The sequence below is a fragment of the Epinephelus fuscoguttatus genome, linkage group LG8 (assembly GCF_011397635.1).
Source record: "Epinephelus fuscoguttatus linkage group LG8, E.fuscoguttatus.final_Chr_v1".
Taxonomy (NCBI): Eukaryota; Metazoa; Chordata; class Actinopteri; order Perciformes; family Serranidae; genus Epinephelus; species Epinephelus fuscoguttatus.
Genome location: NC_064759.1, coordinates 5,176,487 through 5,204,463, shown reverse-complemented (window position 1 = coordinate 5,204,463; position 27,977 = coordinate 5,176,487). Strand labels below are relative to the sequence as shown.

General features: G+C 41.2%; 1 protein-coding gene across 2 annotated transcripts; it reads right to left on the bottom strand.

Annotated features, from left to right (window-relative positions):
- Positions 1–47: 47 nt before the first annotated feature.
- capn7 (calpain 7) lies at positions 48–27,977 on the bottom strand. 2 transcript variants are annotated; one of them, XM_049582759.1, is made up of 21 exons: positions 27,621–27,977; positions 25,508–25,616; positions 23,030–23,181; positions 22,847–22,914; positions 22,385–22,618; positions 21,638–21,724; positions 19,357–19,483; positions 18,217–18,302; positions 17,679–17,772; positions 17,357–17,503; positions 16,112–16,218; positions 15,864–15,984; positions 15,492–15,636; positions 15,044–15,143; positions 13,594–13,729; positions 13,393–13,468; positions 12,825–12,970; positions 10,910–10,972; positions 9,377–9,507; positions 8,121–8,213; positions 48–7,039 (listed from the first exon to the last, which is right to left on the bottom strand). In XM_049582759.1, the coding sequence occupies exons 1-21, from the start codon at positions 27,720–27,722 to the stop codon at positions 6,895–6,897; spliced, it is 2,469 nt and encodes an 822-aa protein (XP_049438716.1). In that variant the 5' UTR covers positions 27,723–27,977; the 3' UTR covers positions 48–6,894. The 2 variants fall into 2 exon arrangements, with proteins under 2 accessions (XP_049438716.1, XP_049438717.1); XM_049582760.1 differs by lacking the exons at positions 48–7,039; positions 8,121–8,213; positions 9,377–9,507; positions 10,910–10,972 and adding an exon at positions 12,146–12,514.

Sequence of the window (27,977 nt, the reverse complement as noted above, 5' to 3'; positions counted from 1 at the left end):
CCCCTCCCCTCCCAAATAAATACAAAATAAAAATCACACAGACGGAGGCAGATATCATTTCCTGTATTCAAAGTTCGAACACGTCAGTCTAACCAACATTTAGTGCAAGTCCTGCAAACATTACATCATCATTCATACAACAGCCTGCTGCAAGATTGTCCTGCTGCATATTTAAATCAGTCGGCTTGTTGCCAATTAAAAAGACAAAACTGAATATGGTAACAGAAAGATATGGCATCCATAGAAATCATAATGATTTACCATCAATCAGCAAGTGGATATGGTACAGAAATACTTGGCAATGGATATTTAAAGCTTTATCTCACTCTGAATACATTTCAACCTTGTACTCTAGCACACCAGCATCTAGAGTTCATTTACAGTCAACAAGCAGCCTGCACTGGCTTTACTATGGATTACTGTGAACACTAACTACGAGTGAAAACTGTCACCCTGCTCCCCGGAAGCATTATTATGATCCAGATCAAGTTCATCACATACAGAGTGTGGACATGGAATAATGGAGGCAAGCTCTCTTTAAAATAAATGTATGATTGTAAAGCAAAGCCAAAGCTCGTGGTTAACACAATGAAAGCGTATGAAACATTTTTAAATTATGTTGGGAAAATGCATTCAGTGGCCTGATGGTGCAGTCTGGTGACGTCTGCATTCACACTTTAGAGGCTGCAGGAAACCAGTGAATACTGCAACAACCATAACTCAATCAATAATAAATATATCAGCAACAATTTTGATAATCGATAGTTGGGCAAAAAAACAAAAAATATCACTGGTTCAGGTTCAGAAATGAAATTATTTGCTGCTTTTCTTTCTGTTACATCACCGAAAATCCAATATTGTTTAACTGAGATGTAACCTTTGGCTCTGTGACTTTCTGAGGGACATTTCCACATTAAAACAAAAAACATTTAATGGGTTAAATAATCAATTAAATGAAAAAAAAAAAAAAAAACCAGAACAATGAAATGTAAATAGTCCTTGGTTGTTTGGCGTTACATTCACTACAGCAGCTTACAGTTGTGGATCCGGCTCCACAGAAAGTACAACACTGACTAACTCACCCTGTGTCGTCCGCTGCAGTCAGATTCTCTTTACCTTCATGTAAACATTCAAAATTAAAGGGCATTACAATACCGTCAGCTGTCTGACACTGACTTTTCATTTGGATTTTGCAAAGAAAACTAAAGTTTGACAAAAAAAAATAAAAAATCACACACAGGTCATAACACACCGTGACTTTAAGGGAGAGTTCAGATTATTGAAGTTGGGTCGTATGGGGTACTTATTCATATCCAGTATATTACATACAGCAAATGTTAGTTGGAGCGCCCCCAGTTTGGAGAAGCACATTGGAGCCATTCATTCATTTTCCGTAACCACTTATCCTGTGAGGGGTCACAGGGGGGGCTGGAGCCTATCCCAGCTGACACTGGGTGAGAGGCAGGGTTCACCCTGGACAGGTCACCAGACTATCACAGGACTGACACATAGAGACAGACAACCATTCATACTCACATTCACACCTACGGACAGTTTAGAGTCACCAGTTAACCTGCATGTCTTTGGACTGTGGGAGGAAGCTGGAGCACCTGGAGGAAACCCACGCTGACACAGGGAGAACATGCTCCTCCACCCCTGGTTTCGAACCATGCTCTTTGGAGCGTACCGACTGACATCTACTGTATGAAATATACTGTCTATGCACATGCAACCCACACAACAACACTCCAAAAAATCTGAACTATCCCTTTAAGGTTGACATTGGCTGACTGATTCTACCTGATGGCATGCACTAAAAAATATTCGACAATGTCTACAATCAGGCTTCCACCTCACCATCTGTGTTGCCAATTTCCCGTCTCCAAAATGTTCGTAAGCAACGTTTCTCCCATCAAGTCTGTTTTTATAGATCACAACTTTTCTGTGGGAGGTGGCGCACGTCTCGTTCAGGCCTCGATTTGTGCGTACACAATTATAAATGAGACCCTAATCCTCCACAGCAAACCCACGACTGCAACAGACGCCGGTGCCGAAGAATTGTCATGTGACTATTCGAGTTGCAGAGACAAGCAGCAGCAACATTTGTGCATGACAGACTGCTGATGGGTGAAACTTTTCTCCCTGAAAACAAGGTGACCACGGACAGGTGAGACGCTTTCTGAATACAAACTGCGAGCGTTGAAGAAACAAAGTGACATATTCATTTCCATACATTGTGTCTGACAATAACAGTAATGTGAAATGATAAAAAAAGTGCAGTATATCAGCAAAAAAGGTAAACAGGATGTGTATTTGGCAATACATTTACATTTTACCTGTAGAAGGTGGACAATCAAACATTTACACACACACACATAGAGGTATCGCACATACAGCGTGTGACACCTGTGTGAAGCTGAGTGCTGCTGACGTGAGGCCTGTCAGTGAAATCAGGCTGATATTTCATCACTCAGCCGTCACATCCACAGACAACATGAAGAGACATCATTCAACTGCTGCCATACTGGATTCCCTGTGGTGCTGCTCTGCTGCACTGCTCCTGAGAATAAAAAACCTTCACGGTCATTTAAGAACACTAACCGTTCCTCCACCTCACAGACCTTAAATCAGGTTTTACTAGTTTGACTCTGGACTGTTTAACTCTGAGTCTGATGGTCAGGTGGAGCAATAATTAAAGAAAGGGACGACTGAGGCTTTCATTTGTAGAAATTCTTACAGGGTTTTATCTCTATCTTAGTCTAAGAGCTTGGTTTTTTTTTTTTTTAAATTTGAGAGCAAGATTTATTAATTCAACCTTCAAATTGTGTTTTCTTTCCCTCAAACACCGTCTGTTGCACTTATGTCTGCTCTGCTATCACTCATTTAGTGTTGCTTTCACAGATTTCCTGTGCTCCAGCTTTACTCCTCGCTCTCAAGGTCTTTCTGTGCACTTGTGAAGTGTCTGCTCTCAGATCACGACATGTTGTCCTCCAGTGTAACAGTAGCTGTAGAGCACGTCAGCCTCCCGTCAGTGTGCTGAACGTAGCTAACTATTATAGTAAAAAAGTAAGGGCGCTAGCATGTTTATTCACTGTCCTTAATGTCAAAAGCTGAAAACAACAAGGGAAGTACATTTAATAAAGTGAATGAACCTGGTTAAAGAGTAACCACCTGCATGAGACGCTTTACGACAGAAGGAGGCAACCTGTGACTCCGGAGCTACATGTGGCTCTTCAGCCCCTCTCCAGTGTCAATGCTGACAATCTTCCAATTGTAAAAACGTGAAACCTCTATACAAATCTTTTAACATTTAAACACCTAAAATGTGCGAAATCCATCGACTGCCTGGCACCTTTTTTTTTTTTAAATATCCTGGAGCGCAGGAAATCTGTGACGGCAACGATATGTCTGAGTGAAAGCAGACAGTCTGAACAGGAGCAGAGCAGGAGCTGTTTGAGTGTGACGGCAGGGGTTTGAGGGAAGGAAAACAAAACTTGAAAGTTAAATTACTGAATCTTGCTTTCAAATTGAAACACCACACTCTTGAATAAAGACAGGGATAAAAGTAAAATTTTGTATCATGGCTGCCAGAATCAAGCAACTCGTTCTTCTCCAGTTGTTCTGCAGTTATGAGCATCTCAAGCACGAGTTCATTTTCCATCCTGTCACACTGTGTATGTTCTTTCCATGGCTCTCCATAACAAAGAGTTATCATGATCATAAATTCATGATCTGGTTTATATCTTGGGCTTGATTCTTATTTTTGCTTTCTGTGGAGAGGTGACACTGTGATGTACAACACAACTGAAGTTACAGCAGGGAAAAGCTTTCCTGCTATTTCTGCTCAGCAGGACTGTGTATGAATTCACCAGAGACCGCCGTCACTCCATACTGACTCCACACTGGATGATTGACAGGTCTCTCTCTTACTGAGACATCATCATGAACCTTTCCTGCACCTGCCTGCATGGATGAATCACTGTCACTGCTCCGGTTTCTAACAGGAAAATGAGGCGGATGTTCCAGAGACATTTGTCAAATTTCACCCAAAGTCTCAACTGAGATCCACAACTTGGCCATAACTATGTGGACACATTAACACTCCACTTGTGTGTGAAAGCTGAACATGTCTTTCCAAAGCATCAGGCATTAATGTGCTGCTATAGCAACCTCCACTCACAGTCTGTCCACCAGACGGTAGAACCTGGCTGCAGAGATTTAAGGCCTTTGCACACCAACTCCGAAACTTTTGTCCATTGTCTAAGTTTCCCGAACAAGTTTCTTTTTTATGAAAAGCCTTTAGAGAGTTGTTTGAACAAAGAGCAGTGAAGAAACTGTGGCGTAACCTGCGGGACACATACGTCCACATCAAGAGAGAGGAACAGGCCTGAAGCGAACAGCAGGCCAGCAAGAAAAAGAAGGAGAAATATATGGGAGCAAAGTCTTCTCCTTGAAAGAGAAGGCAACATGAGACTATCCAGAAATGCACACCAGCAATAATGATGCTTATGGCAGAGTAAAATTTTATGTCTGCACGGTACGGGTCGGGGAAAATTTGGTACAACATTGTATCGCAATATTTTTGTGTGGCAATATCATATCGTCACACGATTTTTTTTTTTTTATTAAAATTTCAAATACAAATTTAACTTTAAGTAGCCTATTGGAATAATATACTCAGTTGCTTTTTCAGTCTTCTAGATTCATTTTGCCGCTGCAAAGAAAACAGCTGAAGTGAGATGAATAGACTGAAAACTTTATCTTATCAGATAAAACAGATGTTGACAAAGTTTTCTTTTGGGGAAATAGTCAGCATATCGCAACTTATTTAACATCCCAATAATATGACTTAAGTATCTTAATACTATCGTATCGTAGATCCTCTGGTGATTGCCAGCCCTAGTGCACAGTGTCATTTCATAACTCAGGTAGCTGCAGTGCGAAATGCAAGACATGGACGGAGAGTGGATCCTCTGCTCTGAGCAGAAACAAAATATGAGTAGTGCTTGTTCCACTATCCTGATCAGTGTGATGTTATTGCAAGAGGAATTCTGTATATTGTTTAAGAAAAACTATTTTGAGATTTTACAATGCAACGTCAGAAAATTAATATTCATAAAATCCTACTTCCCATGTCCGAGCATTCTGAAGACTTTTGAAAGATTGATTTAAGAGATTTTACACCAATTAAGGCCTTCTTTGTTTAGAAAAATGAATTCAATGCTTCCTAAAGCCCAGTTCAGACCAAAGATTCACGACGAGATGAGATGAAACAACAATCTACTTGCAATGTGTCGTTCTGCAACATTCTGAAAACCTGCACCTCACACCAAGGCAACCAGATGAGACGGTGTATCATCTCTATGCAACAACTTTCTGTGCTTCAGTTCTGATTTGCAGCTTTTCAGACTTATTTTGTGGCTGAATATAATTTGTAGCTTCTTAAAATCTGAATGAGGATAGTGATAGTGAGATACTGGCTACAGCTGCATTTGTAGTGGTGATGAAACGGTGATAAACAGAAACAAAACCAGCATCAGATGGACGGTATTCATAATCAATACACCAAAATAGGCATAAGCACATACAGCCAGCAGCAGCAGCAGTGACCCACCATCCCGACACCGGACCAGTGGACTTCACTACAAGTCGATCGGCTGTAGAAACAGGCGATGAGCTTTACGTTCTAAAACCAGCCGCCCACAACTTGTCCAGCTGAGTTGCAGGTGTCACCATCAGCCGGCTTCAGTCGAGCTTAGACGGCCAGTTCACACCGCTGCATCTTTTCTCTGCAACGTTCTAAAGCGGTTTCATCTTGTCGCAAATCTTTGGTCTGAACTGAGCTTTAGACTTTTTGAGGATCTGCAGCAAGAGAGAGAGAACAATGAAACACAATGGACTAATTCAATGTGCAGGTTTCTGTGCGTAACCATTTTTATCAGATGACAAATTTTTAAAAAGCCTACGAAAAATACAGACTTGGTGTGCAAAGGCGTTTACTCCCAATGACCCCATGAGCATCAGTGAAGTCCAACCACTGGCTCGTGTTGGGTGGGGATGGGATCAGAGCTCTGTGCAGGCCAGTCAAGTTCTTCAACACCAAACTGGGAAAAGCATTTCTTTACGGAGCTGGTTGCCACAAAGTTGGAAGAACACTATTGTCTGAGTCATCGCTGCTCACTGCGGAATGAAGATACTCTACCACTGTAATCAAGGGTCCCAAGCCATGAAGGAGTGAGGACAGATGCTCTCCTAGCTCTCTAAGGAACTTACTGAAAAATGACATATGCCTTAACTTAAAAAAATCCACCCAGGATCAAAAACTCAAAACGCACTTGTGGACTGTTGAGGTGCTCACTGCAGCAAAACAGAACCTGAAAAGACTTGGCTGGTGATCATTTCAAGCCCATTACTTCTCCTCATCCTGTCGAGTCCAGGAAGTGGTCACATAATCACTGTTACCTCATGAGATCCAACAGATTTAACAGTCTGATCAGAGCAACGACACCGCTGCTCCATAGATTCTGTGTCGATCTTATTATGGCAAATGGAAGTACAGCTGCTCTCTGTCACTATCACTGTGTAATTTCTGATGTAAGCATATTTTATTTTGTCCCAAAACATCTTGACTGTTGACGGGTTTTATTCCACACTGAGGTTCCTCTTGCTGATTCCTTACTAATAAATTATTCCTTCACTGAACTGTGTGGTTTGGTCACAGTCTGTCCTCAGCAAAGGTCTCAGTGAGAGGAGCTGGGGAGACGCTGTGACACATTCTGGGCATCTTTGTGTTTCATTGGTACCTCATCACATCCAAAGTACAGTTCCAGTGACATCCCATGACATCCCACTCTCTCCCAGTCTCCCTGCCCGGTCCTCTCTCCAGCTCCATCTTCATTGGAGCTGAGAGACCTTGATGGGCAAGGTGCTGGCAAAGTCCAGGAAGAAGGGTCCTTCCTGTTTGGGCAAGAAGGTGGTGGGGATGATGTTGTAGATGCCTGCTGGGACGTGCTCCACCTCCATGTAGCAGAAGCCACATCTGGAAAGAGACAGAGAGATTCAGCTTCTGCAGAAATTAGTTGAGAGGAGGAGACAACCTGATTCAGACTGGAGTTTATACCTCCCTCGATTCAAACTTCAGTTTCTTTCACTAAATCTAAAATTATACCATGAAGAAGAGCTGACGGTGTGTATATAAAGACATGTTATCTTCAGAGACACTTGGTCCATCTATGTGACGTCCTCAACGTGCTGATTTGTGCTCACAATAACAGTTCTTGTCTTCTTGACTTCTTGAGTTGTGTGTCTGTAAAGCTCACTGTCACACTGTGTAAGATATTAGAAATATAAAGACATACTTGTCTTGTTGTTGAAGTTCTTTGTTGACTGCAACAAACTAATTCCCCGTTAACTCCCACATCAGGAATAATCATGCGACCCTAATATCGTCTACAAGTGCCGGTCATCATGTGACTCTTGGTTATTTCTGTTTGTTTGCTGCCGCTCTTTTAAATCAACCCTCTGTTTTCTTTTGAACTCTGTCACAGTGATACTGGCCTCACTCTGGTTTTTATCTTTTGCTCTAGTCGCACAACATGCACGCAGGTCTTTGATATACAGTTGGTGGCTGTAATGCACCAAGAAAGGTGGTGATGTACCTTCAGAGGCAGGACAGAGGACTGTCCGCCAGACACAAATGGAAGCGCTGCAGCTTTCAAAATAAAATTAAAGGTCCAGTGTGCAGGATTTAGGGGAAGTTATACCATGGTCTGGGTGAATACACGACTATTAATGGACACCAACTAAGTAGTTCATAATAATGAAGCACATAATAATGTAAATTACTGGGTTTAAAAATAAATACCCTCATATTTGTTTCTCTTCAAGCATGCAAATCTGTTATGACTTGTTACGAATCAAATTACTGACAAAGACTTTCTTTATTTGTTGAAACATTAGCGTGTCCATACAAAATGAATTTCACATTGTGGTTCTGTAATGATGTAAATGAGCAGACTGTCGACACGTATGTTCCACATTATTAAAAGAGCTTTCTGTTTCGAGGCTACCTGTGAGCTGTTCTCTGCTGATCTGTGGTCAGCACCTGCTCAGCTCTTTACCTGTAATCTCCACTGCTCTTTTTCTGGAAGGCAGCCGGGCCTGGATCCCCCACCGTCGACACGGTCACCATCTCAAAGCCGACACTGTACTGCCTGCAGACACACAGACAGAGCAACAGAGACATTAAATAACAACCAGCTTCAACACACACTGAAGACAGTCAGGCTGCGGTCACACAGTTCTGTTATCGGTAAGAACTTTGGTGAGGCAGCATTAGAAAGAGATGTAAAATTACAACTCTCATTTTTAAAACTTTTTCTCTGTTTTTTATTTATATATTTTCACTTGTGCATGTGTAGTACTTTTTTTTTTAAAGAACAGTCCAATTTATCTTTGCTAACAACATGCTGGATTAATTTTAATGTGTATTTTCAGATATATTTTAAATGTTGAAATGAATAAATAACTAAATATATATAATTAAACAATAATCCAGCAGCCTCCCTGCAGTAACTCTGAGGACCCCCTGTTGGGGACCAAGGTTGAAAAATGTCCCTCAGCATACATATCATCAGAAACATCAAAAACATCAGCTGTTTCATCTTTAAGATATTTATATCAACATCAGAGATCCAGTATTGTTGGGGCATTATCCTGGAGAATGAAGAGTGAGAGTGGTTTGCTGTGATGCAGAGACATGTTTAGAATATTTGTCACGTCAAAGGACAGACTGAGAATTAAACACACTGAAATCACTGAGTCATCCTGGTGTGTGTGTGTGTGTGTGTGTGTGTGTGTGTAAGTGAGAAAAGAGCAGGCAAGAGACAGAAAAGGAGAACGAAGATAATTTAGTGTCAATGCCACATTGTGGAGAAGTCACTGAGTCATCCTGTTAATGAGTCATTAAGTAAGTCGGCCGGATTCATTTAAACTGAAGTGAAACTAAACGGCACCTGGAGGAACACAAGACATATATTTGCATGTATTTACATTATTGATCTGTTTTATATCCAGCTAAATGGCAAAGAGAGAATGCAACAATATCAGTATAAATGTTGCCATTCTGATACAAACAATACAGATAATTTGTAAAAACTATCTTCAACTAAAGTTATGACCAAATTTTGTGGTGTTAGCCAGGATCATTTTGTTGACTTGACATTACTGAAACAGCATTTAGAAACCCAGAAATTGGGGCGTATTTCATGCTGTCATGACCGGCAAAAAGCCCAAAACATAATTTTAAAAAAGAAACCCAGAAACCTAGAATTTAGATCACTGAAATATTTCAGTGACTCAGATGTAAAGGCCTGACCTGGATCCTCGGAGCTCGACGAGCAGCGGTCCTCCTCGCTCCAGGTTGATCTGATAGATGGGGTTGTGTTTGTATGAATCCTTATAGTTCCCACAACCTCCAGCGCTGGGGCCCTTCCACTGGCCGTTGATCTGAAGACACATGCAAAAGCTCAAACACGACTACATTTACATGTTCAAAACGTTCTGGATTTGCCCTCATCTATTTCTAATGACAGTGAATATTCCACTAATATTCCCATTTACATGCAGCCGTGCATACTCTTCATACTGTGTCCTAGCACGTTGTTTATCTCGTCAAAATCCCATGTCATTTTGCATTTTTACATCAAAATACAAAAATTTCTAAGTTGGACTGTGTGAACGCAGCCTCCATCTTTCTTGAAAAGGTCACTGTTGTGTTATTTGTTCGTATCCAAAACCTGTTGATACCCATAATGTTTAAAATTAGGTGTGTTTCTCCTTCCGTCCAAAAATGTGGGCTTTTCTTTTGGGCATGCATCTCTACCCCACAGCCTTCAAACTGTCAGCGAGTTGGTTTGTGTACAATGTATCCATGACAATGCACGGAGCCGACTGTAAACAGGCAAGAGGCAGCGTGTCGCAAACTGCAGTAAAAACCCCAAACATTAGTCGAGCAGAAAGGTCATTAGTTGGCAAGATTTCATTGGTCGCTTACTCGCAGAAGAAAAAACAAAACAAAAAAAATGTGAAACTCTGGATCTGGATCATGTGTGACTTTACTTTGAAAGGACAGACACAGGAAGTGTCCACGCTCAGCACGTTAATTTCCAGGGCTGGTACCTGCGGTTATTCCACAGGCTAGTTAATAACATGTCGGGCAGGAAATCCAAAGTGTGGGATCATTTTGAGAAGGTGAAGGACGAACCCAAGGTGATATGTAAACTCATCTTCATTGGTCGACTACAAACATGACGTATCATCTGAAACATGGAAGTAGCTACATGCCCATTAGCCCACAGCGTCATTAACAGGCGGCTCGCTCAGTGTGTGACGTGCACTTGGAGATAAAATATAGGCCTATATTAATGAAGGTTCATTAGTACGGTTTGTATTTCTCTGTAATGTAGCACAGTGTTAACAATGTTACTGATACTATTCTTTCTCACACCTTCAACTCAAACCACCAAAACTTTTAATTCAATAATTCAATTAATATTGTAAACATGCGGGTGAACAGTCCACTAATGGACCTAAATGACGACTATTGGTCGACTCAGAAAATTCTTAGTTGGGGGCAGCTCTACAAATTCTAAATGTGCTGTAAACATGTCCAGAGAATGCCATTAAAACCCAACTAATATCAGCATATCCCACGTGTCTTTAAAAGACAATGCTATATTCACAGAAAGGCCTCATTCGTAAAATCCAAATGGACTATGTTGTTTAAGTAACCTGCATGAAATTCAGAATAATAGTGGAATATTAGTGTGCACAAATGTATCCAGTGATTGACAAGAAGACACATCATGCTGTGCCTATGCACAGGTACGTAGGTGTGTGAATAACATACCCTTTTGGTTTGAGTGAAGGGATTTGGGATCTTGGAGAAGGTGAATTTGCATCCAGAGTACACCTACAGAGACAAACACAACCTGCTGTTTTAGATAAACAGATGTTTGGTACAATTCCAAAGGGTCAGAGAGCGAGTTGTACCAACCCGACAGTCACAGAGAAATATAAACATGAACAGCCAATGTGGGAAGAACTTCAGAAACAAAGAACAAAAAGATATCGCCTCTTTGTTATGGGCAACTTTGTAAGACAAAATGTGACATGCTTCTTAATGGTGGATCTCTCTGTTAATTTATTCATGACTATGCACACAGAATGGATCTTTCATATCGATGCTGTCCTGGTGAAAGACACATCAGTAAAGACATTGTGTTTCCTGCTTTGATCTCTGGTGGAAACTCAGCGAACAAGACGATTATCATCCTCAGGACGATTTTCAAAGAGAGACGCTGATCTGAGGGGAGAGGAGAGCGTTGGCTTGGTGGAGAGGCAGAGAGAGCTTGCAGTGGTTAGAGGAGATATAATGCTGTTACACACACACACACACACACACACACACACACACACACACACTACATCACCATACGTGTAAATAACAGCAGACATGTGTTCAGATTTTTAGAGGGTGATTTCTGCATAAACACTTCACCACAGTCCTCGCTGCAGTTAGTAAGAGGAGTCCATGAATTATAAATGACAAAAAAATATATTTGGGTCACACACACACACACACACACACACACACACTGAAGGTGAAGAGAGGTGGAGAGCAGTTGCTTCTCTCAACTGCAATCCTGTAATATGCAAATTTTAACAAAAACACAGCAGACATGCTCACCGTAGGGGGGGGGGGGGTCAATTCTTAGATGCACTGCAGTTCTCCCCCGAAAGATTGTGTCTCTTAAAAATGTCAATAATGAGAAATCAGGAAAGGTCACAGTGACCTTGACCTTTGAACACTATGCTAATTCTTATCAGTTCATTCTTGTGTCCACATGGAAGGTTATGGTAGGAGTTATTTGAAGATAACTCCTACCAGGACTTCATGAGATATTGCATTCACAAAAATGAGACAAATGCAAGGTCACAATGACCTTGACCTTTGACCACCAAATTCTAAACAACTCATTGTTAAGTCTAAGTGGATATCTTCATCAAATTTGAAAAAAATCCCTTCAGGTTTTCTTGAGATGTCACGTTCACGAGGATGAGACAAACGCAAGATCACAGTGACCTTGACCTCTGACCACCAAATTGTAATCAGCCAGCGTTTCTGGAGGTGCAGCCAATAAAAGGTACTTCCTCTGATCGCTCACATTCAGAAAAATTAAACAAGAATATGTGTCTATAGGAAGTGCTTTATTCAGATATGACCTTATTACGGTCCAAGAACCTTTGAGTCCACTGTCCAATTTTTGGAGTTCGATGGCAACTTGTTCCAAGTCCAAATATTCCTTCAGTCAGTTCTCCAAATTGAAACAGTCGGGTTTCCTTGGTTTCCAGTTTATGAGTATTGTCCTTTTCACCAATAGACATGCCAGGCTAATCAATCGTTGCATCATTCGAGAGCTGATTCCATCTACCTTTCTGCCCAGTAAACACACTGTAGAACATATTGGGATACTTACACATAATATAGAATTTCAGAAGTTTATAACATCGACCCAAAATATTTTTACTGCTGGGCAGTGCCATAACTGATGCATCAGTGTGCCTGTCCCGCCACAGCCACACCAGCAGAAATCAGAAAAGATTCTGATTAATTTTCTTTAATCTTTGTTGGGTTAAATAAGTATAAATATAAAAAAAACTTGTTCACATACTGTGTATACATGTACCTAATTTCACAAAAAAAATAATAAATTGTTGTTGATCTGTGAACCTGGAGATATATAGAAAAAGTTCTTTCTCACCCGCAGTGTGTAGTTGATGGTGTTCTGTTTCTCATACTGGGAAACCACCAGTGTGAAGGTGTGTGTCCCCGCGCTGGTCAGCCTCATCTTGGTCAGGTAGTGTGGGCTGTTGATACGGATGCCGTCGATGTAAGGAGGGGGATCCGCTGTGGAGGAAGTGTTCAAACAGTGACTAACCAGAGGTTAGAAGAGCTGACAGTTACAGTAAACCTTTTTTAACAGTTTAAATTCCAGAGTCTCTTTTACCTGGGAGTAAACAGTTTATTTGGATTTCTATTTTAGGGGGCAGTGATGTTGCTAGGTATGCGCACTCACTCAATGAAAATGTATTCACATCACTGAGGGTGAACTATTTCTTTGTGAACAGAGTTGTATCAGAGAAGTCTGGGGTGTGTGATGGACTAATCTTTCTTCCAGGTGTCTGACCTTGTTGTGTGTGAGTGTGGCAGAAATAAAGAAGTGACAGAGTGCTGCCTTCAAACTCCTGCTGCCACTCCTCTGCAGTATAAATCTCACAGCTCAGTGCCACAGACAGAACGTGTCCTCTAAGTCATTCATCAAACCTCACCTGGGTAGTAGACTTTCTTCCCATCTGTCTTGTAAACGACGAGAGTGATAAACTCTCTGTTCTGTGCAAAATCGTCCTGCATTAGCAAACAGAAAACAGTTATTGGATACAAGTGCAGCCTCACAGTATCCCATCATAACACTGAGCTCTGACTAAGATACAGGTATATCCTGTCAGTATCTCCCAGCTCTGTGTCTCTACCTTGTCAGTGATGTGTCTGGTGAGCAGCACCCACACAGCTGCTCCTCCTGTTGGACACTGGACCTCCAGCTTGTACTGTGGGTTGTTGGCCAGACTGTAGACGTCCTTCACTGGACCTTGCTTCCCATCCCAGCTACTGCAGACGGGAGGACACACACACATTTCAGTCTGAGGCTGTGGTCAAATAATGTTATTTTTCTTGGGAAGGTTCCTAACTGAGTGAAATGACCCGGAAGTATCCAAGTGGCAGTCACGACAAGAGCTGGTCCAATTCTCTGACTGCTAAGGAAAGGAGCTCCAGTGCTTCCTTTCTTTTCTCCTTTAGCAAAGGATACACTGAACCTTCCTGTACCAAAGGAGATAATGCCGTCCCACAACTCCTTGTGGCAGCAACATTTCAAATACTGGCACAATAATCAACCGTTCACGAAAACAAACAACATGCCTATCTTGCATAAATTTAACAATTATTTTCATTTACTCAAACTTAGAGAGCGCCCCAGGAATGAGACTTAAAACCTGAATGAGTTAGCATTTTTGCACTCCTGATTTCCTCAATGAAGTCAATGTGGTTTTGGTTAGATGTATGAAATAAGGTCTGTGGTTAACACAAGCTGAAGAGACTTTAATGTTTTGTTCTACGGCATAAAATACATCAGTAACACCCCACTGTAAATTTTAAAGCTTCTAAAAGTGTGAAAAAGGCAGTTGCTAACAAGTGGCTAAACAAGACTAGAGAACGTTATCGCGCCGAACACAGCTTAACAGCCTCCTTGTGGTGGCGATGTTAAGTCATGTGACCATAGTGTAATTCGATAATGTTAGCTTTTTAATTCTGGTGACTGTATTTATACTTCCAAAATCATTAAGGTGGTGTTTATTTTTTAAACGCTTGTTTGCCACAGAGCTTTTTTTTTTTTTTGCAATGATCCAAAATCCAATTGACAATCCCACTGGCTTTTTGATGAAGGAACCAGGGTGACGCTAAATTCCCTGTTGGCCTACAGAAAACTGTCGTCCCTGGAGCACTCTATTTTGATTCATGTGATAAATCTGAGTGGACAGGAGGCTGAGTGCGAAAAGAACATTCTTAATGTGACAACCGTTTGGTTTCACTGTCGTGGCTGTTAGCCTACATGCATTTGTTATTTCAGTTCCAACCTTGGTAACGAGTTCATGTTTCTCACCAGGATGTCCATGTTTATAGAGTCTGCATGAAACAACAGATTTTTCTTTTTCAATTTAAAGCTTTGCTGTGAATCGTTGGGCCTAATTACAGTTGGTAAAACATTATAAAGCAGTTGACGCTACAATTTCTTCAGATATATCTTGCAGCTTGCCCAGTAGGATGACCGTGAAAGTGAGTTAATGTTAGCTTTACACAAACCATGAGCTGTACACTACCAATTCTCGTCTCAGTGTTAACAAAATTAGGCAAAAAACCACTCACCTGTGAATACAGGAGGACTCTTTGAACAGGGCGGGGTTCCAGCTCAGGTAGATGACATCATAGTACTGACAAAGGTCCTCCCATGCAATCCAGAAAACACCTGGAGAGCAAACAGAGGAAAACATAGGTATGATTTGTATTTGATAGAGCCGCCCTGCTTTTCTCTGTGCCAATCTGATGCCCCTTCTCTCACATTTTAAAAAGTACTGCTACACCACAGTAAGTACAGGCCTGAGATATACTTAGGGCAGACTCCCTTGAGTTTGTAATCTTTGTTTGTGATTCAATTGATACTCCACCTTTGGATGTGATAACCAGTATGTTAAAACGAACAACAACACAAACACATAATGAAATATTTCACAGTAGGAACTAAAACAACAGGTGGTAGATGGTAATGTTTATGCCCATATTGTAGGTGTTGTGTTTTGGAAAATAAAGTGAATACCATTGTCAAACTTCTGTGCTGTTTTGGGGTCAAAGTTGAGGTACTTAAGGAGGTCAGGTGTCCAGTTCTTCTCATCCCGCTCGCTGTAACGTCCCTTCCACCGCAGATGACTCCACGGATTCTTGAGCTGCAGGAAACGCATTCCCTACAAGAACAACACACCCACAGACATCATGGCTGCTACTACAGATGCAGGAGATGGATGATTTCAGTTCAGTGAAATGAATTCTCCACTAACATCCATAATGTTCAGGAATTCAGTTACGCAAAGGGATCAGCATGTTCAAAATGCATCATTAAACCTCATGTTCCCTCTGATGATAAATATAAGAGCGCATTATGACACGCTAATGCTACGTTAATTACGCTGACCTTATGTTCCCTGATGTCAAGAACAGCATAGGCGTGCGTTGGGACTAAGCCCCATCTCTCCCCTTCTTCCTCTGTCATCACCCCCGTTGCCGTGGTAATGAGGACGTCACCCCTGTGAAACCTGGCAACAGAGAAAGAGAAGCAGAAAGAGAGGGAGAAGAAAAACAGAGATGAAGTCAGATGTGAGGAGGAAAAGAAACCCAGAGACATGAGACAGGCAGATGCAGTAAGAGAGAAAGAAGGCTGACCTCTGGAAGAGCATACGGAAAGTGTCGTCCTTGCTGAACGACTGATTGTCTGAGTGCATAGCGATGCGCTCGGGGATCCAGCCGGTGAGCGCGTGCAGATCGATGTTCTGTAACACAGACCAGGTATAAACTACAATTATTGCCCAGTGGTTGTACACCTCTGCAAACCCAGTCATGTTTCTCCTACAGTTTATATCTGTGTATGAAAACATGGATGCTTCACACACAGATCTATACAATCAGCACAGTTAAAAGATTAGTGTCACCAAGTCAGTATTTGACCAAATGTCTCCCCTTCTGTTCCTGAGATATGACGCTGAATAATAGCAAGAAAAGTTTATTTGCAGGACATTATGATGTCACAATGCAGTAAACCTTCGACCTTCTGGATATAAAATCTCATCACTTCGTCATTTGATCCTTTTAGACGCACAATTTTGTCATAATTAACAAATGAATTCTTCGGTTATGGCCAAAAACATTCTAATTAGTTCATTGTTAAGTCCGAGTGGACGTTTGTGCCAAATTTGAGGAAAATTCCTTCAAGGTGTTTTGACAGAGGTCATGCTCACAAGAACAAGAAGGATGCAAGATCACAGGGACCTTGACCTTTGACCACCTAAATCTAAGGAGTTCAAGTAAACATTTGTGCCAAATTTGAAAAAAAAAAAAAAAATCCCTTAAGTTATTCTTGAGATAATGTGTTCACAAGTATAAGACAAACAAGGCGACTGTGATCTCTGACACCCAAAATCTAATCAGTTCTTTGTTGAGTCCAAGTTGACATTTGTGCCAAATTTGAAAAAATTCCATCAAGGTGTTTTACAGATGTTGCATTCACGAGAATGGGACGGATGGAGGCATAAAAATTCTGACATATTTCTGCACAAACATCAGACTTCAGAACAGTTTGTATTCAGTTTGGTGCCTACTGGGGGTGGTGTGACAAAATGGCCGCCAATATTTTGGAAAAATTCTTTGTATATTTTGTGAAACTTTCAAAAACTTTCAGGACCTGAAAAAGATGTGTTTTATTACAAACTTCCAGATTTGCCAAGCCTGTTTATTTCAACATGAGGACATAAAGGAGTGATTCTCTGAATAAAAGATTGTTAAAAATACTATTTTAATCTTTAAAGCCGTGACACAGATGCTTTTGCTCCTCATTCTCAGTTGCTCCAAACTTTCACTTTGAACATATTCATGAGCAGTTTCACCACAGCAGCTTTGTCCACATCCACTCACCGAGTTGGAGCCAGGGAAGTCGTAGCCTCCCATCACCTTCATGTAGGCCTTCTCTATCAGAGAGACCCACAGCTCGTTCCTGTTGCTGGAGTAGGAGCACAGCAGCTCTCCGTTACGATCCACCGGCAGGTAGTCGTCTATGATCACCTTCACAAACAGGACAGGAAGAATATTTTCAAACCAGCACACTACTGGTGCCTTTTGACGTATAAATGTGTGTGCAGAAAGTGCATTTATAATGTGCTGTGTGTTGTGTGTCTTGTGCTGCCCCTTCAGTGATTTGCTTCAACAGATCAGCAGGCTGTGGTCATTTGTCTTTTACCTTCCTGGGAACTCCGTTAATGTGAAGCTTGACCATGTACTTCCCACACGGGTTATACTCTGGTTCTCCTCGTCTGTTCTGAGGGTAGATGACGCTATAAATAACACACACACACACACACACACACACACACGTAAATGTACTTCAATGTAACGCACTCAGTTCTATTCAGGCTGTCTAGATGATCAACAGGGTTCACACACATTTTCATGGACAACATTTCAAAACTTTTTCACTTTTCAAGAACCCGTAATAAATTTTCCGTGACCATTCATAAAATATAACACGAACAGAACTGTATAGTTCACTTAACTCCAAATGTTAATGATACTATTATTAGCGGTCTGCAGACACGGACCAGTAGAACTCTCAGAGTAGAGGAGCGACAGCACCTTTGAACTGCCACGCTCTTCTTTTAGAGCAGTTAAAATGAAACCAATTGGTGTGTTGGCGCTCTGAGTTACAACTGATCACCCTTCTTTGTTCTGAGATGGAGTAGAAGTACAGTCAACATATAGAAGCTATACACATACAGCACCTGGTAATGAGTTTCTTGTTGTAGCGTCTCTCATAGGCCGCACTGATGGCCAGTGACGCCACAAACGAACAGTCAGACACCACCGTCTAGACAAAAGGAGAGAGGATCACATTAATTATAAAAGTCAAAGTTACCTTTTTAATAAGTGTGTATCAGTAATAAAACTGCAGTTGTATAAACAGCATTCCTACAGATATTACTGCATATAAAACACACAAAACAAGTTTGACAAACTGTGAGAGGGCTGAAAGTTTATTCTCTGTATCCCTGCCAAAGGTTATTTTGACATGTCTACCATGAAGGTCCTGATCTGTGGGAACGCTGCGCCCTCTGCTGGATGATTTTAAACAAGCTAAAACATCCAGTAAATACAGAACGGGGTCACTTCACGACAACTTGCCCAGAATTCAGAACTTTTTTACATTTCACATCATGGATTTTATTAAAAAATAAAAAATAAATTAAAAAAATCATGCAAAATCTTCTATCTAACTCATGGGACCCTGCACAGTCCCACAGCTCTACTCAAAATACGTTTTTAATTATGAATGAATTTTGAACTTTGGCCGTAAGAGCCAAATTCATCAGTTTTGTGATCATATTCTGAGTCTCACCAATTACTTCTTTTTCACCAGATTAGGCTGAAGTTTGTACTGTACGAAGAATCTTTCATTTTCAAAAACTAACATCCCCTAATTTTTACTTCATGCAACCAAATGTTGATTCTGTGCTGTATTAATGTAGTTCCAGCACATCTTAAAGTTACATGGTGCCACAGATTTTGCTAAATTGAGGTTTGAAGCTGAAAAAAAAACACAACTATTTTTAAGATTTATTTGACTGTTTACTTCGGCAAGAAGGATTGTTTTAATTTCCATGAAACCCTGATACTTCTCCAATATTTCATAATTTTCTGTAAGCGTTTCTTACACTTGTAACATCGTGAACAAAGCCAGAGAAACATTATATATTAAAAATGAAAAATTTAAAGCCTAAAAAAGTTGTTCTCTACAAGTGCAAAGCAAAGTATTATAATCAAATGTGAAAAGAGAGAGTGTGCAAGCAAAGGTTTGACAAACAGTACAATTAAAGAAGGTTCATATTTAATCTGGATCCACTGACTCCAGCTGTCAGTCTGACCTGTTTGATGCTGAAGCTGGACACAGACATGATCATGGTGGGGTTATTGCAGATCTCGTCTGGCCGGACCCAGCGAGAGAAGATGGCTTTCTGTTTGGGAGACAGTGCCAGTTTCCCTGTTTTGTCCCTGGTGTGAGGAACAAGAACAAAACTGTTAAAAACTGATCCGTCACAGCAAGACATCCATTCTCTGTTTGTCCATCACACCAAACTGAATATAAAATCTTCCGAATGTTTTGGTTTGAAGATGCAGATCATTCATATTTTGCACTATTTTGTGGGCAAATTCAGTTTACCAAACCATCACAGTCATGGCAAAGCTGACGCAATTCCTCTTCTCCTTCCTGCCGAGTGATGCAAAACATTAATAAACAGCTATTAACATCTCCAAAATATCCTTCTACATCCTGTCTCTATACTGTGACCATGTCAGCTGTATCTACAACAGCTGATTGAGGGCCCAGTTCATCATGTTGGAGCCACATGAGGCAGAGGAAATAAAGAAAACAACTATGTTAAAAACAGTGCCATTTTATCCTGTGTTCTTCTCATGAAGTCTACTTATAAACTACCTTTGTCCATTGACTTTCTGACATGAGTAAGTGTGGTAAAGAGCTGTGAATGTAAGGCAAGGAACACTAAGCCTGAAATTCTTCAGATAAAACCCAAATTGAGCGGGTTTTAAATGTATAATATGCAATTTTCCATCGCAAAGGGCCTCTTACTCAAAACAGTAACAACAGACAGAGCAATGGCCTCATTTCAGTCAACTTCTCCTTGTTAGAATTCCTTCAGTGTTCAGGAGGTCTTTACAGGGAGCTGCATTATCCGCAGAGGTCTCTTCCTCTCCAAAACAAATGGAACAGGTGATTTACACTGCCAGAAACACTGAATAAAGCAGTTTCATGTAACAAATCAGTTGCAGTTGGGCTTCTTACTACGGTGGCCGACACAAAAATCTGTTTATTCTTCAGTCCAAGTTGTCATTTGTGTCAAATTTAAAGGAATTCCTTTGAAGTGTTCTTGAGACATTAATGAGACAGATGCAAGGTCACATTTAGCTTGACCTCAAGCGCTATATCGTAGGCATCTGGACGCACCAGTTGAAGAGCATTTTTCCCAAATTGTTTAGTCCAGTTCCTTACGATACAGCACTTAAAATTACCATGACCTGGATGACTGAAAATCTTCACCAACATTGACCTTAACTGAAGTCCACCGAAATCCAATCAGTACTAACAGTCCAAGTGAACGTTTGTGCCAAATTAGAAGGAATTCCCTCAAGGTATTCTTGAGATATCGCGTTCACAAAAATGAGACAGATGAGGTCACACAGACTTGACCTTTGACATATGACCATTAAACTTTAATCAGTTCATTGTTCACTGAGTCCAAGAGAATGTTTGTGACAAATGTAGAGAAATTCACTCAAGGCGTTCTTGAGAATGAGGCAGACAGGGTCACAGTGTCCTTAGTCTGAGTGGGCGGAAGTTTGCTGCATAGATCAGCCTCTCATTGGGCGGAACAAGCCACCCGCTGAAGTCACACCCTACCACCTCCAGTTGTCATAGTCGACAAACGTCCTTTACTAACTTTTGCGGTGTTTGATCTTGCGGGGATGTAGCCATTTTTCTGCCATGGTTCACGTCCTGTAGGCAATATTTTTGTGGCCGTGTTACACCAAAACCTGTTTCCCCCCGGCAATATTTTTGCAAGCGCACCGTTGCTGTGGCACCGCCCAGAACGACTGTGATCGGTTGAAAGAAATAAAAAAAGCCGGGGCGTTTTTTTCTCCAATCTTAAAGTGAGATTCGGCGCAGCCAGTCCTTTCTTTTCTTGAGAAAGGTCTGGTGAGCGAGACTACAGTGTCCTTGACCTTTGACCAAAAAGTAATCAGTTCATTGTTGAGTCCAAGTGGACATTTGTGCCAAATCTGAAGAAATTCCCCTCAGGAGTTCTTGTGATGTCGTGCTCACAAGCATGGGACGGTCGTATGGATGTACGTATGGACAGACAACCCGAAAAATAAGGCCTCTGGCCACAGCTATTGCCAGGGCAAAGGCATTTAAAAAAGTGCGAACACAGATTAAGAGGACAATTGCACAAACATTTTCCCTTCAGTGCTGCTTGTGTTTGTCGAGGATAAACAAGTCTGTGAAATTCAAAATGTAAAGCAGATCTTTAACCGGCTTGTGCGACAGCTTACTGTAAATCCTCACATTTATGACACTGTGCTGCTGACTCTAACAAACTGAAATAAAGTAACAGAAAGTAAACTCACGAGAAAGGAACAGGAAAGGCAAATCGCTCCCTCAGGTCCACACTCATGAAGGGCACGTAGGCTATGCCATTGATTGTAGATGTACTCCTGAAAATAAAGACGGAAAAAAGAGATGAGTGCAACAGAGCAACAAACAGCTGATTTCAGTTAGCACAGTGGCTGATGATGTGAAAAAAGAAACTATTTCAGACTTGTCTCTGGTGTTAAGAAGTTGAATTTTTCTGTGGGAGTGTAGTGGCTGTCACATCGTCACCAGACAAGAACAAAGTAATGAATTTTTCGACATCTTTTTCTTTCTTTTTTTAGATTGAAGAGGATTTTCTTAAATCAAACAGGTCTCTCACCTTCCTCAAACATTTCCAGGACACTCTCTCATTATCGGTGGAAACAGGTTAATCTACACTTAAGATGACACCAGTGGAGTATTCCACAAGATGGGCAAAGCATGTCCTGAAATCTGAAGCCTGAAGCCTTAGTCCAGTTTCAATTTCAGACATCAGGCCATGTTGTGTCTGAATTGTTTGTACTCAATGTCACATTTAAAACCATTTAACAGTCACACATTTCCAACAATCACATATTCAGGCACTGAAAATGCGTTTCATCTTTTTTCAAATACACCTTGTCCTTTTCCAGGACTTTTCCCTGACTGGAAAATAGCATTAAGTAGTTTGCCAGGTCTACCAGGACCTGTACAAATCATTCCAAGTAGTGTTACCAAACAACAGATCCCACCAGTCGGCTCACCTGAGCACCTCGATCTCCTCAGACGTGTAGCGCTGACCCTGGGGCTCGCTGGACTGGACTGCTCGTATTGGCTGGGGCTGTGGTCGGTCATGGAGGCTGAAGTCTGGCCCCAGAGGGAAGTACTGGCGGACTGGTCCCCCAGAGCTGGCCCCACTGCTGGGCTTGGCTCCAGGAGGCCCCGTCCTGTCCTGAGTTGGAGTTGATCTGGACTGGGATTCTTTGAGACCCTCCGCCCTGATGGAACATAAAGAAGGAGTCAGTTTGATTCAGTCTGGAAAGTCATGTCAGGTTTTTCTGTCAAAAACAGAAAAAAACAATTGGGAACAAAATAATCGTAACAAGGAAAAACTGAACAACAGAACAGAAAGTACAGAGACTCGATGCTTAAAGACACGCTGCCTCTGAAACACTTCCATGGAGAGGATGTGATGGACCAGCCTCAACCGGACGACTGACACATACCTGTCTAAAGCTTGACGTGCCAGCTGCTTCAGCTTGGTCTGCAGCGCCTGGTCCGATGTCTGGTTGGACTGTTGCAAACACAGAGGGAGAGAAAATGTGGAAGCGAGCAGGGATAATGTGAGGGAGTGAACGTTAGTTGCCAGCGATGACAAAGACAGACATACAGAGACAAAAGAGACCCACCGTGTCAATGCACAGCTCCACAGCCTGAGAGTACAGCTCAATGGCTTCGTCATAATTTCCCTTCTCATCTTCCTCGAAGGCCTGGGTGACCAGGAAATGGGCGCGCTCCAGGTCCACCTGCTGCCGGGACTTCAGCGGGTCGCTCTTCTGGACTGGGGTCAAAGGTTAAGGGAAAGAATTATTAGGACACAACACAGACACTTTTAGAAGGCATCCAATGTTCAGCTCTCTGACCGTCTCCACCAGTTAAAAGTATACAGTGCAGTTTACAATTACTTCGATTACTGATTGTAAACAGTTTTGCTAGCAAAAGTGAAAGCCGACCCCAGATTCACTCTCTCGTTTTAGAACAAGCTTTGTCCGCTTGCGTTTCGCCTTGGTATATTTGTATTTTTCTGAGCTGTACCTGTGATTTTCATAGCCTCCTCTTGGATGCCTGCTAATTTCGGTCAGACATCTGGTCACTACCTTTTTATAAAGTCCTGACCTCACCGGCGTGCTGTGCACAGGAACGTCCCGAACACAGAAAATAAGACGGAAATTAAAAAATCCAGTCAGACGGCAGAGTCTCTGCTGATAAATACAGCACCACATAACTGAGTGGGTCAGTGATGACTGAGAGGGATTACTTCTTTATGTATCTGTACATTTTGTTAGGCTGGCCGTAGTTTCGATTCAGCGCCCGGCCGTTTGCTACATGTCATCCCCACTCTCTCCACTTTCACTCTTGGTCAGTCCTATCTAATAAAGCCATCAGACTTACTCCTGGTTCAGTTACAGAAAGTGCTGTAGCTTAAGCATACGTTTGACATTTAAAGTTTAAGAATTTATTGTACATGTTTTTTTCTACATGGATTAAAACACATTACATAACTATGAAAAAGCTTATTAGAGTTTAAAAAACTCAACTACACTCTTCTCTTTAGAGCTGCTGTTACAGAAACATGTGACTTTCATCTCACAGAAAACAGCTGCACACAGTACTAAATGTCATCCAACAAAATGGGACACTCCCATAGTCTCTGTGGTCACACCCATGTGTGCACACAAACACATACACACACACAGACACGGACACACCCATAATATGAGGAGAGTCATGGAAAAAAGCAGTCAGACACTAAATAAAAAAGCGTGTCCTCAGGGCCCATTCAGTGACAGTCTGAACGATTCCTTACTTATTACTAGTCACAAACTCCTCCCCTGCAGGACTTTAGATCAGATTAGATTCACTTCAGGTGAAAAGCAGGAAGAGATGAACAATAACATGTCACACAATACAAGCTGTCAGCTGCTGGAAACACAGTAAAGGCAAAAAACCCTCCTGCTGGTCATCATGACGTCTTGTTTGTCATTTGTGTTTTTGCAAATCATGCTCTGTGGATGCAATACTGTGTGTTTGTCTTTCAATCTAGTTGTGCAAGTATTCAAATCAATATGCAGTGTCAACATATTTATAATGTTTGTCAAATAAAAACTTAAAGGGGCGTGTATCTGCAAACCAGTGAAAGCAGTGTTTGTTTGGAAGAAGGGGAAACAGCATAAAAAAAAAAAAATCTAAAGCGCAGTTCAGACCAAAGATTCATGATGAGATGAGGCTGTTTGAGAAAGTTGCTGAGAGAAGTTGCGGTGTGAACTGCAGCTGCTCACTGTATGTGCTTATGCCCACACACACACATTCACATTGACTGATAAATTGCTGCTGATTATTTATATTACTGTGGCGTATTTATTATAAATACAGTCCATCTGATGCTGTTTTTGTTTCTGTTTTCACCGTTCCATCACTACTACAAATGCAGCTGTAGCCAGTATCTCACTATCACTATCCTCATCCATACCTTTAAGGAGCTACAAATTATATTCAGCCAGGAAATAAACCTGAAAAGCTGCAAATCAGAACAGAACTACAGAGAGGCGTTACATAGAAATGATACACCGTCTGATCTTGTTGCATTGGTGTGAACCAGCAGTTTTTTAGAACATTGCAGAACATTCTTTGGTCTGAACTGGGCTTAAAACAGAAATAAGTGATGAGCTTTGGAAAATGATCAGGTGTGAGACTCGTCAATGTCATACATGATTTGTGTATTTGTGTAAAGCCACTGTCATGATTTTTTTTTTCCACAATGCAAAGAGTAGACAAAATCCACCGGCATGCTTAACAATTACAGCAAATATCAAACGAATCTATTTGCACATGGAAGACGTGAACATGTGCAACTGTGTAGATGTGACACAGCATTATTATGAAAAAATAAAAAACGAAAAAACATGTATGGAAACATTTAAGTCAGCAGGAAAGTACTGTAAAACTAAGAGAATCTGTGCCAGTTTGAGTTCCACTGTGGGTCACGCCTAAGCTCTTAAACAAAACACTGAACCTCCAGTTTCTTAGTCACTGTACATGCATCACAAAAACTTGGAACAGCATCATGAAAACAGTGGACCCCTGAGTTTTTGGTCAGGGGAGCTTACCAGCATTGTGGAGGGCTTGAACTCGATCCAAGTACTCATTCACTTTGTCCTGGATCCCCTCCAGTTTGGACCCCGCCATGCCAGCGTATATCAGGGCCTGGGCTGCTTCCTACAGCGAGAAATCCAACAAGATGCAGCTTCAAGTTATATATTTTCATATGCACAGAGACGCAGCCATTGGCAATTAAACTCTTAGATCTCAGGCTCCCTCCAACAATGCTCATTAAATATGTATATGAGGAAAATCACATAAAAAAAGACTAAGCTATGAAGAAGCGCAGCTAAAATACGGGGATAAATCATAACATATACACATTGAAATAATACACATTTGTGGTAGACAGTCATTGCACAAATGTGATGGTAGGTAAATTAATTCATACATTTTTTTTTCATACATCACCAGACTATCACAGGGCTGACACATAGAGACAGACAACCATTCACACTCACATTCACACCTACGGACAATTTAGAGTCACCAATTAACCTGCATGTCTTTGGACTGTGGGAGGAAGCTGGAGCACCTGGAGGAAACCCACGCTGACACGGGGAGAACATGCAAACTCTGCACAGAGGGGCTCCCCCACCCTGGGTTCAAACCAGGAACCCTCTTGCTGTGAGGCGACAATGCTAATCACTGCACCACTGTGCCGCCTTTAAATCGCACAAAATTTGTTGTCAAAACTTTCAATGATTTTCACTAATTCCATGATTTTTCCAGGCCTGGGAACATAACTGTGAAATGCCATGACTTTCCCAGGTTTTCCATGACCGTGTGAACCGTGTGAATAAAAATTCTATTTTCAAAATGAGTGTATTGATTAGCATTTAGAGAACTCCTTATACATGTATAACTTTTTGTTAACTCCATAAGACATCAAAGCCGTCAGATCTTACCTCTGACATCTACACTGACGAAGGAGACATATCTCAAATCTAGGGATGCATAATAATATCGGCCAATATTGGCTTTAAAATGAACTAATAGAATCAGCTATCATCCTTTTTCTTATTTTGCACAATGAATGAATATTACATACGCTGAAAAGTATTCTGTTTCATGTCTCCATCTGCTGGTGGGCTGTCACGATAAGAGTATGCATTTATAATATGATGTGATATGATAGAAGAGACAGAAGAGACTTGATGATCACTAAAATTAGGTGGGGAAAAAGTTGATATATTGATATCAGTATCTGTTGTTGGTCACATGAGTTGTTACATATCAACATATACAATATCCACAACTCAAATTTCTTCAACTATTGACTGACTCACACATGTTGTCACATTTTACTATTGCAATATTACATTTCAATATATTGTCCCATCGTTAGCTGTAATTAATGAGTAAATACTGACAGAGGACGATAGGTCTTTAACAGTCATTGTGTTTGAAAGTTGCTCGGTTTGGTTTCAAAAAGTCTCACATATTTAAAGATTTCTCCAGAGGATATTGTAACAGCTGATTTCTGTAAAAATCTGAATTAATCAAGAAAAGAAGATCCATGTTTAAAATGGTTTTCTGTTTGCTGCCAGGATTTTTTTTATGCATGTGTGTGTATTATTTTTGTTACATGACGTCAACTGTGTCGGGTGGCTGTCAGCTCTGTCACACAGAAGTCATCCCTCTGATTAAAAAATCATTCACATTTTCTTTTATATTTTATATTAGAAGACTTTTGTGTGCCTGACCGAGTTGACAAACTTCAAGGCTTTATCTCCAAAATAAATGCTATTTAAGAAAAAATGAAATCAGTGGGAGGTTGGCTCATTACAAGGTCCAACAGTCAAGACTTTGATGTTTAAGATACATTTTCCCTGCTTGAATAAAGGGTAAAGAAATATAGATAAATAGGGTTTTGTCCCACTTCTGAGGAGTGAGTTATATAGCTAGTGGCTGGCAGTGAGTAACAGTCTCAAAACTTTATTATAAATGAAATGTTCCTGTCATTTTCTAACCAGAACATTTGGTACAATCCACAGAGGTGAGCTGAGGTTTATTCTCCAATGAAAGTGAATGTTTACCTCTGGGTAACATGAGCTAGGTGCTAACGTTGACAGGCAGCAGCTGTTCACACCTGTCAGGTCAAAATGTAACGCCACCTACCTTATAATAAAACACAGCCTCGTTGTATTTGCCGCTCTGGTCATAGGTGACAGCTGTTTTGGCAAATTTGACAGCATCGAGCTCCAGCGCCGTGCAGTCCATCCTGAGCACAACTTGTTGACAGAGTGACAGCCAGCTAACAGGCGAGCTAACCACCAGCTAACACAACTCCCAAAAATAACTAAATATCTGTCTTTAACTCGAAGTACGGTTCGTTTCATCAACTTGGACAGGACATAGTAAAGACGATACTGACGTGCGTCCTTAATCCAGTGGATAAAACTGGCTAGTTAAAGTTTATCACCTCCTTTTTGACAGATGACTGCTACATTAGCGGATACCAAAACAACCATGGTG